At 39.2% G+C, this 12,295-nt stretch overlaps 1 protein-coding gene across 2 annotated transcripts in view; it reads right to left on the bottom strand.

Moving 5' to 3' along the window:
* The window catches only part of fat1a (FAT atypical cadherin 1a), a 74,053-nt gene that overhangs the window by 45,792 nt on the left and 15,966 nt on the right, over positions 1-12,295 (bottom strand). For both annotated transcript variants that reach the window (XM_088915854.1, XM_088915863.1), the window contains exon 3: positions 2,218-2,532. In XM_088915854.1, coding sequence (XP_088771980.1) covers positions 2,218-2,532 — 315 coding nt within the window. The remainder of the gene's footprint in view (positions 1-2,217; positions 2,533-12,295) is intronic.

Raw genomic sequence — 12,295 nt, 5'->3', positions numbered from 1 at the left:
TTCGATAACTCCTGACACACGTTTCCGCAAGGAAGAAGAGTGGCTTCATCACCTCCCAGCACACACTACCTATCGCCAAAAACAACCCGGATCAATACTTCATTCTCCCCGTTTCGGTTAATGACGATGTCATTAGTCAAGAATAATGAATCCCGGAAACAAATTGTATTTAACACCCCCACGTCTCAGTAGAATCATTGCCCGTAATGCGTCTTTATTAGAGAAGAGCAGGAAGTGTTATTTCTTTGGGTGGCTCTATGACAGACAGCTCCAAAGCCCTTCCTGGTAAATTCTCCAACAAGCTCTCAAACACACAAATGGGTTTTACTCATTCAACAGTGTCCTGGATTTAATGTACGCATTCAGTAAAGAATGAGAACATGAATGATAAGTGACAATAAGTGATTGTCTGTCCAATGAATATATTCTACTTTATGATTAGACTCAAATCTGTACAGAATGATGCTCCTTACATTTCCTCTTTTGGAAGAAGTATATCTAAAATAAATATCTTTGTCAGTCTGTGGTACCTAAATATCACATTGAATTGTAGAAGACAAGCTGATTTCCTTTCTCAGGATTCTGGAGGTAGCAGAAGAATTTTAATTTATTTTTTGATTTATCTAGTAGTTTCTCCTCTGGTCCATCTCCTTGTTCACAGTCCTTTGTACATTCTTCCAACGACCTTGCCAACAGAAAATATACTGATTTTTTTATTAGAATAAAAGGCTCCAATCAGGCTAAGCAGGCTTGTTCAGTGTGCAATAAAATTTCAAAGTTGATCGCAGAAAACATTTTGAGCGGATTATACTGAAGTACAGTTTTTTATCCTGAATTCAAAGGACAGCTTTAAATACTGATTTGTTCCATCTAAAATCTCAATAAAACAAGAAAATACAAGCTACTGCAAATACGATTTTTTCCTTCAGCACAACAACATTAATAAGGACGTATGTGAGACTGGAGTTTAGTTATACTGCCTTAGAGTAATGTCTTCAAACAGTAAGTTTTACTTTCCAATAATGTTAAATCTGTTTACATATTTTCACATACATAAGAATTACTTTATGCGTTCAAGAATAAAGTACTAGTCCTAATAGTTAATCAAGGAACATTAAACAGACTAATATTCTAGACTGTAATTTTTAGTGTCTGTAAAACAATAATGCGTACTGAAATTTCTAAGAGATTGCATTGTCATAATGGAGGATACTTTTTCTATATCAAAATAGGAAATGTTTGGGAACCACAATCTGCACTTTGCACCAGCCGGTAACTGCCTTGAAAAGTCTACTCTAGGATTTCATTTTTTTTTTAAATATCATTCACAGAATTAACTTTCCTGACTTTTAAAGATAACTAGGTATTTGAAAAAAGGGTCATGTTCACAGAACTCTTACACTGTGATTTTTTATCATACTTGTGGTAAAAATGATGTAAGGTATGTATGCTTCTAATTACATGGATGTACGTCCATAGTATGTTCCCACCATACGGCCAGATTGTACTACTTTGAGTTACCTTTGAAAAAGAACTGGTAGACTACACCTGTTTCATTATTCCCCTAGGACCTCCCAGAGCGACAAGCACGTACAGACGCAAATGGAATGGATACTCGTTTTCTCGGGCAGATCTCCTAACTAAATGAACACCTTTCCTTCTGCCCGTTTACAACATGCTTCCCCTTCAGGTGTATTTTTAAATCAAAGGTTTATTTTTATAGAATTCTGAAAGAGCATTTGAGAGCCCATCTGTTTTGTGATTTTCTCTCCCCACATTCTCAGCATTATAGTTGCACACTGCAGGGTTAACGTGCAAGAGATTTCAAAATTTAAATGATTATTTAATTAATTAAGCTATATTTTTCAGGATTATTTAACTGTTTAAAGTTAATGAGGTTTTTTTTATGCACAAAGATGCAGAAATCTACATACTGGGAACGATACGTTATGACTTATCCCATGTTAAAATTTGTGAGACGACAATTCAGAATTCATGCCTTCTAGGACTCTTCTCTTCTCTCGCCCTGTATTTAAGACATGGCAGGAGCATATATTCCCTACTGAGGTGGCTGAAGCAAGTATATACAGCACCTTGCCATGGGAATCATGGTCTTCCCACTGTGAAATCCAGAATGCCAGCATCTGGACTACAGCGTTAAAATGTCCAGCTGCACAGGACCCGCACGGCACCAACAACCGAAAAGAAAGCTCTTACCGGTTTTAGGGTTGATGGTGAAAAAGCCCTGAGGATTTCCGCTGGTAATCTTATAGGTCAGCTTGTCACTGGAGTTGGAGTCGGGGTCAAAGGCTTCTATCTGGATGATGGAAACATCCTTCAAGGAGTTCTCCATGACTGAAGGGTAATATACCGGCTTCTCCGTCTGGGGCGCATTATCATTAACATCCTGCACCTCGATGTAGACCTCAATGAAGGAGGAGAGGGGCACAACCCCTTGATCGGTAGCGTAGACCGTCAACCAATAGCGCGAAGTAGTTTCATGGTCCAAAAGTTCTTCCGTTCCAATTATCCCTGCAGGGATAAAAAAAAAAAGAGAAGAAAATGTCACATTTCAGTTTCAATACAGTGCGATGTGAAACAAATTCAATACACAATGACATTGAAAGGGCATTGTCACAGAACATAGCAAAGAATTATTCATCACATCTTCAAACTGCTTTTTTCGTTCTGGGATAGATATGAACTACCTATAAAGCAGAGAAAAGGGGCAAAATTAAACTATTAAACTTAAGAAAGAGGCTTTTTGTCATGTATAGTATACAATGATAATGCATACAGATGAACATACAATAAGTACAGAGAGAGACAGAGAGGCAAACTGGGGTCAAGAGCTATAGTGTTCATTCTTGTTCTGCAATCCCCAGAATCACTAATATCCTTTGATCTGTGAACAGATAATGGTCTCCTCGTTCTTATCACACTTCACAGTTTGATATTTAAAATGCTGGCAGCCTAATGTCCTTCTTTTTCTGCTACAAGGAGACTACGGAATTGAGAAGGGTGTGTACTGCAAGAAATGTGTTTAGTTTACTCAAGCTCACAAAACGTAAATTTCAGGTAACACACAAACATCTGCAAGCACAGTTTCCCAAAATGTACACTGCAGTTCAGCTATATAACTTAACACCATCTCACAGGCAACACACAAACAGCTCTGAGCTGAACAGCTTCACTAGGACAAGGAGAACAACTCGGACATCAATATGCAGACTGTGTTAAAGAGGAGCAAGCTGGGTATTAAAACAGGGATATTTGCAGTCCAGTGATCAGCAAGAATAGACACCAATATTGTCTGCAATTCGTACATGGTGTTTCCTAAACCTTGCCAGTTAGAAGCAAATGTATTAAGGAAAACTATACATATAAACTTTCAAGCACCCTGAGCCGATTTAGCAGGTAATTATACAAGCTCCTTAGATGCACAATTGTCCTAGAAAAAGATGACACCAGCCACCACCAATTGTCTAGTATACTAGGCAACATCCCTATCATTTCCTTACACTCTGAAATAACGTACAATCCTGCCTTCTAAAAGAGGACACAGGCATCTCTCCTTCTAGTGAATCTGAGGATTGACTGAAGTGAACAGTCTGTATCCCTTGCAATCTGTACATGGAATATTCAACCTTTTGAGAGGTACTACACTAACACATCGATTTAAACTTCTGCTAAGTATCAAGAGAAAAGTATCACTTTCCACTGCAACAAATTCCTTAAGTTACCAGAAAATTACTTTTTGCAGGTGGTGCCATGACATTTTATTGAATGGACTTGGCAGGGCTAAATGTGCCGATTAACATCTGTCAATAAGAGGGCTGATCAATGCAGGGTCTCCTGTGCAAGTCACAGGCTTGCAGCTTGCATGGCCACAGCAATACAACAATACTAAGGAAACAACACAAGCGCCCACGTGCGATGCATTCTTGACGTCAAGCTGCACATGAGGTCTGGTGGGATTCTGTCCCATTCCTCTCTCCAAGCCTGGACAAACACATGCCTATTCTCCGGTCTCCAAGTCTCCAGCTCGGTCTGTTACTTCCTCAACCCTTGGCGAGGTACAAGGTAGATTTCAAAGTTTATTATTTCAAGCTCAGGACATAACTGTACCTTTTACTGTTTTTTTTGCTTTATGAAACTATTGAGAAAAACAAGAATGTTGTTTGTGTCCTAGATTTGCCAGCTTGAACACTCAAAGGGCCAAAAGCTTTCTACTCTTCGGTGTGGAATTAACATCTACTGGGGGCTGTGTAGCCCCAATGCAGCTCTTAACTCAAACACATTCACTCATGTACAACATTCTCCTCGGAAGTATGGATGTGAATCTTACCACTTCACTATGGTAAAAGGGAGTTCCCAAGTGATTCACTCAAAAAAGGAGTGGTCCCCTGCAGTACAACACTAAACAGGTCAAAGATCAAGACAGTGCACCACAATGCCACATCCTGTATCATACAGTAAAGATAAGACCTGCCCATGTATTGAAGAATTTCCAGTTGCTGTATCAGCATTAGTCATTTTTTACCTCTGTGACTCATATTGCTGGGCTGAATATAAATATTTAACTTTCACTTCTAAGAAATGATGTCCAAGTCACCCCTCCTCCCTGTGGGTTTTCATCTAGGTTTTCCAATTTTGTCATTACATCTTTAGTATGTTAATATTTATCATCGTAGTGACAGTTACATGCAAACTGTATTTTAATTAGGTCTATATGGAATATGATGAAGGGGAAAAATATACAATATGAAATGGCCCAGATTATAAAAATTAACACAGTCTTCTGTAAAGACTCGGTTACGTTTGCGCATTTGTACACCACACTTAAGTAATGAAAATTAGAATTCTGCCATTTAGTACAAACGGTTTACAATTGATCTTATATAAACCATGGGTGACACTTACAGTAATACTAGAGGTTTTAAGTACATTTAACAAATTCCACTTTTCAAAAAAATAATTCCTATGCAATGCAAATTAATTTATCAAATTTAATTAAAATGGTCAGAGATAGTACAATGAACACTGAAACCTACTTATTTTACCAATTGAACTGATATTCTTTTTGAAACAAATTGAAAACTCCTCTTATAATCGTTTTTAACAATGGGTGAAAGAGTGAAGACTAAGTCCACCGTCTATAGTGCTCTGCCAGAGTAGGTTTACAGAAAAGCGTGGTTTGTTAAAACGTGCAGCACTGTCAGGTGGTATTTTCTGAAAACTTTGCTTCCACCACTTTGAATATTGGTGCTGATTTTCAAAGACTGCATGATCAAGCAAACCCATCAATGGTGAGAATCTCAGACGCCCCTGCAGGAAGCCAACAGGTGCAGGGCACAGTTGTTCACTAGGAAGAGGAGGGAAAGCGTTCTTAAGAAATCAGTGCGGTCAGTGAAGTGTTTCTGACATGGGATTCTTATACTAAAATGAGGACGGGTTGTTCCCTCAGTGTCCTCAGTGCAAGAAACGAGAGCCTTATTGGTGCGAAGAATGCTGTTGCTCTGAAACATACAGGGTGGAAAACATCAGTGAGTAAGAACAACACTGCAGTCCAGGGTAGCAAAAAATTAACAAGTGAACAATTACAGCCAGGATAGTTTAGACATGCCTAGGGTAATTAAAACAAATCTTCAGAGCAATCTGTCAAAGTCCACAAATGTATCCCATTTCATTTTAGATTCAATTACAAAGAGCAGAAAATTACCACCAGGTCTTCATCTTGTAAGATAAACCCTACATCCTCCTTAGTGGGAACACAATATTCTTCAGTGTGCTGACTTAAACATTGGAATATTTATTAGTTTATGGTCTCAAGGGTTAAAAGCCCATCCCTTCCCATATTACAAACTAAACATCCTGGAGGTGATAGCTTCAAAGTAATTTATTGTTTGATTTGTTTCCGTCATCAAACATGTCTGCCCCCATTACCACTCCTGGCAACAGAGACAGTTAAACATTTATCAAGGATAAGCTTCTCTGCAAGAGGTTTGGGGACTTGCAAGTCCTGCCTCTGTTTCACTCAATCATTAATGCTTGATCTCTCAGCACAGTGTAAGATTCTACACAGCAATTAACCAAAGGCCCGGTCAATGAAACGATATGCAAGTGATAGCAGCAACATATTTATGACATCCATAATATTGGACCCATGTTCATTAGTCACTTCCTGGAGTTCAAAGAAAGCGTTCACCCCCTAGTGACACCGCTTCCATTTAAGATATTGCATATTGAATTCATTTCAAAGCCGACAATCGAAACAAATTAGAAAGCCAGAAAGATTACTCGTTGTCAAAAGAGGATTGCAGTTTGTAAAATCCAGTCTTATCCTCTGCACACATTCCCCATACTATATGCAAGTCTGCTTCAAATGTGGGGCAATACCTACTTTCAGAAAAACGCATTAACTCAGGATAATTTTAATTCCTAAAATGGCTTAGGAATCTTTATGGTTATTGTTCTGTAATAATTCCTGCTTCAGACTGTACATAACATACATACACACATTCAACTCTTCACAGCATTTAACACAAAAGCATTTACAGAACTCAGACATCCTTGATACCTGCCAAGCAAATAAATATGATTCATAATATCTACACTCCCATCATCAGCAATCTCTACCCCTGGCAACATGTGCAATCCCAGCCATCACACTTGAAAGAGTCGGACTTCGAACTGAGCTAGTGCTGTTGATTTGTTTCAATGGCCTCCACATTCCTCAGCCTTTCTAGGCCTCTTTCCTCCTGCTTACATAAACTTTCTCATCAACTTTTCCAGTCCCAGTGACATGCTTTAAATTCCTGTGCTACAGAAAGCTCGCTGGAATGAAACTCCACAGCTACTCCCAAATCCCCCAAGTTTTACAGTTATACAGTTTCCCAGACTTTTCAGTCTTGAGCATCAAAACATAAAAATGCACTTCCCAGTCTTAGTAAGTAATATTTGATAGGACCTGAAAGTTGGCAATTTGTGTTCAACAGAAAAGCTCAAAGCAAACATCCCCACATCCCCACTCCTCAAGATTCAGTTCCATAACCTATACATCACACAGCTTAACAACACTTCAAAGATGGAGGCACACGTATTGTGAAAATCATGTTACCCAATATGCCGTGATCTAATGAGCCTGAAGCCGTTCACAACTTTTCTTCTACATACATTTGCACCTGTTTAGACAGCTGGCTATTTTACCGGGACAGCTCAGGTGAAGTACTTTGCGCAAAGGCTCAATAGCAGGGTCTCACCTGGAATCTCAGCCCACAGCCTTCTGGCTGCAGGTCCTGAACCCTGACCATCACGCCACACTGGTGGTACAGGTGTGTGACAAATGTGTGCACGATAATGTGGTTACATCACCCCATCAAAACACCAGCCCGACATCCTCATCCCTGAAGTCACAAAGCAACACGCAGACAGAAGTACTCTGGTCCCTGGACTCCTATTTCTGAAGGTGTAATGTTTCAAAATGTCTTAGGATTTAGTGGTGTGTAATGGATTGTACCACTGAAGAAATTAACTCAAGAGCTATATAAATTGATTTAGTTCATTCTTAAAGCACTATGGTGATTTCTGTGATGAATACTCAGGACCCAGAAACCCCAAAGGTTTGTAGTTCGGATAATGATACTCAGCCTCATAAAACCACAAAACACATAACGGATCAACGGCCTTACATGAGCAGAGTTTCATCCAGTCGATGCTTCTAAATACTGCGTAGAGATGTTAGCTGAAATACCATATATCACTCACAACAATAAAGACGTAGGATGAATACTTATGCTTACTTCATTACGGAAACACAGTCATGAAGTTTCTAGATGATCACATCTCACTATTTAATAAAATCTACTTGGCTTCTTACAGCCCATGGTGTAAACCATTTTGAAAACTGTGAACGAATATTCCATTTACAATGGTCATCAGGGAAATAAGTAATTCCTCCAACACAACAGTCTTGACAAAATCCACAGCTCACAGCCACACGACTACAGCAGTGGATGGAATGGCCAGAACTTATTACAGTAAATCTTATTCTATGCAACTGTTATAGAAAACAGGCTGCAAACTGCAATCTTTACTGACAATTTTCCTTCTGGATTCTACTAGTTATCATACTGATTCCACACTTGTCTCTGGTGTTTAAGCAAAATCTATCCATCTAGAAAATGATGCACAATTCATTTTTTATTTCTGTTCTAAACATGTCATGCTCCCTTCTAATCACTTATATTGCATCCCTAACCATTCACAGCGACGAACACTAATCCCATATTATGTGAGAAATGTCAAATAAGGTGCACTTTCATGCATCGCAGTAATCAGGGGCGCAGCCATTTCACTGCTCAATGTCTTTCGACATGTCATCTCTGGACAAGACAAGTCATGGACACCAGGGATACTAGCCGCTATGCAACCCCAAAATGTAGTCAGGCCATGTTGCATTCTACATGGGAGCAAGACCACAAACTACAGTTCAGAAGTTGGGAGTTAATTCACTGCAAGCCACTGCACGCTTCTACTTTATGTTCTTTATTTTAGGTTTTTTAACTTTCAAATTTGCAGTTTTTGGAGGTTTGAGTTCATACGTTTTTCCTAGAAAACCAGCCTGAAATGTCCCAGGACCTGCTCCTGCACACAGTGCTTTTCTGAGGCAGTGTTTATTGAATAATTGCATTTTCTACCAAAAAGAAACAGTGTTACTTCTCAAATATGCAGGGATAACAATGTCTAAGGAAATGTAATTTTAGTTCTTATTTTAAATGCAGACACAGAATTTCATAATTTTATTACAATTTTTGCCATGAAAAATAGGTCTTCCTATAACCACAATATTTTTGAAGCATTGAGTGTCTGTGTTTGAGCCACAATGTTTGACAGTTATTCCTTGCAGATCTGTGGGTTTTAAAATTAGGTGAGGAAATCAGTTAAAAGCAGGAACTTAAATTTTACTTTCCATGGCTATGCAAACACCTTTCAAGATTCATTTCTGAGCCTGGACTATTAAATTTGAAAACCACTTCTTGGTCAGCAGTATGTTATTAGACAGTCTTTTAAAGATAAAATAATTTACGGTTTGTATCAAGGCACTGTTGCACATCGTTAAATGAGATAAAGCAAAACCTCTTTTCCGTCATCTAACAAATTAATTGAAGTCATTGTAATGTTTACGGAAATATCTCTTTTTCATGCACCATTGTGTATTCTAAAAACAACCTCTCTCCCACCAACAGGGCTCGTGTGTTATTAGCAGGCACAGGACCCGGCTGAAGCCTATCCCTCTGCACAGCGCACCTCGAAACAGCGCCGGGCCGCTAGTTCAAGATGCCACACTGGGAAAACTATGAGAAATCACATCTGCTTCACAGAGCCGAGCGGGGTATTGGAATGTGCATACAGAGACTCAGCCACCATGCTCAGCCCAGGCAGGAGAGTGCCAAGAAAAGACCCAAAACATGTATTATTTAAGGGGATTAATACAGACCTGTCTCCAGGTGCCTGCATAGTTATAGCATTTACCCTATAAGCCTAAATCAATGTTTCACAGCACACACTGCTTGTCAAGTCCACATGCATTATTCCCTAATTATTTTTATCTTGGACTAGTTGATGTGCCCACAACACACATTTACTCTGTGACACAGTCAACCTCTGTCGTTTCTGTTTATTGACCAGGTCGGCGAGTTCAGTTTGATTTTACGCGGCATTAACAAAAGCTGATATATATATATTCCTACACTTATTTTCTCACAGAATATGAGAAGTGTATTTGCTCCTTAAAATAATATTTTTTTTAATTAGAATTTCTATCTTAGAATTATTTTATCTATTTACTTGAATGTTTGCTGGTTTTATCTATTTACTTTAATTTTCCCTGGGAAGAAAAGCCAAAATTGGAGGAGACGAGCAACACTATAGCAGGCACTGCAGAAGCTGCAAAAGAACTTCAAAAGGTTTTAGAAAAAAATTTCAGATGGGAAAACAACTCTAAATACCAATTGGGCACTGAGCTTGAAGAATGTAGTCATAAAAAGGAAAGCAGTGTGTATGCCAACACGCTTTATTTGCATGTTTTACACATTGTTAGGATATAAATATTTTAATTCACGGAACTCAAATCAAGGGATGTTAAAATTGCACGATACACCATTAAGGCAGCGCTCCTTTCCAGACACCTTGATACTAACAAGATGTGGCTGCGCTGGAAACAGTCCAGGTACATTCCCAGACTCGGAGGAATGGTCACAGAAGACGGCTCCGGGACCCGGTTCAAGTATTCAAAACACCCAAAGGCACCGACAGAGCAAACCCAATGGACTTCTTCAGAACCAAAACTGAAACCCGAACCAGGACAGAACTGGGAACTAAGGGGGAGTGTGCTTAAAGCCCGAGAACAAGCCGTCGAGAGCAGGCCAGCCTGCCAGGCTTTGGAAGTCGGAGTCACTGATTTTTTCCCCAAACAACTGGATGAGATCCCTGAATCAATTAGCGACTCGGAACCAAACAGGCTAGATGGGCTGAAGAGCCTGAGCTGGGCTGAAGAGCCTGAGCTCGTCTGCAAACTTTTTTTTGTTTTTTACACTCGTGTTCTCTAAAGCATGTCCTGAGGCGCAACGTGGCGCTTTCTCCGCATGGTGGAACAGCTTGACACCGCGCTCTCCGAGGGGACGCGCGTCCTTTCAGGCTGGTCTGTGGGCTTGAAGGCTCACGAGAAGCCCCTGCACAACAATGAGGCTGCAGCATTAACATAACAAACAACCGACGGAACTATTTTTAAACAGACAGGAATGCTTCTAGACAGGGAGATGCAAGCAGTAATTATCTCCCCATGAAAAAACAAGGAGCATTTTTTTTTAATGGGGGTCACGTTCATAATAAATCTCATAAACAAGTATTGTTTGAATGCAATAGGGCAAAATAAATAAAGCAAGACTCACAAGCTCACTGCCTTGCAGGTGAGAAAAGATGCAAACCTACTGTACGAGCCTTGAGATGCTCTTTAGCAGATGATTAGAGCAATGCTGTAAGGTAAGAAATTCAAATTTGATTAGGTATAATCTTCAAACTTCTTACCTGATCTTGAAACATGTTCACAGTTGAACTACACCTTACTTAAGAGCTGCATGTTTGTTTCAATGTATAATGTTAAACTTGTTTTTACTATATTTTTGCACATTTTAGGTTTTCTTCTATACTGCTATATATTCCTTTTGCAAATTGAGATTTTTTTTGAAACTTTTCATATAGAGTCCTATTTATTGCTTCTTTAGTTCGTAAGAATTTCCCAGTGCACAAAAAACTCTTGTGCTAGTTTTCAGTTCTTGTCTTTTCCATATTGGAATAATCCAGAAGCAATATTTTTAAAGCAAATATAATTTGACTGTAGCTGTACATTTCTGACAGAAATGTTGTTTAAGTTATCAGAAACATGTAGGCTGAATGAGTTGTGCACGGGTTAATTAAAAGCCTTTAGGAATCACCACATGCACTTTTTACATATTGTTCATTGCAGTTTTTAATCTGTTCTAACCCCCGATTATATGCGGAAATTGCACAAAGTTAAAAACTCTTAACTGGATGCCTGCATAGCACAAAGCTTTTAATGTGCTCTAAATACCAGTGGACTTTGTGCATCGCAAATGCACAATGAAAATGTGCCTGCCTCATCAAATTAGGATGAACAGCCCAAAACAGTAATACTCAGGAAGCTGGGGTTTTCCGTTTTATCACCTGACGTTTAGGTTATAATTTATGTGATGCTGAGGATGGACAGTTCAGTGACTGATAGGAGTGATGCAATTAGAACATGCCTGACGGGACTTTTGCAGAAGGTAGCCCATTAATTCCAGTCCAAGTAACCTTTTGGGACAAGCCCAGACATCTCCCATTGTCACCCCTCTGGATGTTATTTTAACAGCTCCAGTACATGTCTGTGAGCTACACTTGTTGTAGATGTCAAAGCTTCAATTTAATATTACATGATTATTCGGGAGCAGTTACCTCCTACCCTCAGGGATTCTCACTGGGTTTTTTTTTTGTTTTTATGATGAAGAGGTCTGCCTTCTGCAAAAAAAAAATAATTACTGACTATAAACCCGCACTGCAACTACCAGTATTCATGAAATACTGAAAGCAAACGAAAGAGCATTCCAAGAAACGGCACAAAAACAAAGCAAAGATCCGAAAGAAACCCATGTGAATATGTACACAATTCTAAAAATGCTCTTTTTCAATGTCATGACAACAGAGAATGCAAGTTATACGAGGAGGTGTCTTTGCA

Source organism: Atractosteus spatula, chromosome 1 (genome assembly GCF_055471065.1).
Source record: "Atractosteus spatula isolate fAtrSpa1 chromosome 1, fAtrSpa1.hap1, whole genome shotgun sequence".
NCBI classification, from domain to species: Eukaryota; Metazoa; Chordata; class Actinopteri; order Semionotiformes; family Lepisosteidae; genus Atractosteus; species Atractosteus spatula.
Note: the sequence above shows the minus strand (reverse complement) of the source record. Positions and strands in the feature narration are given on the sequence as shown.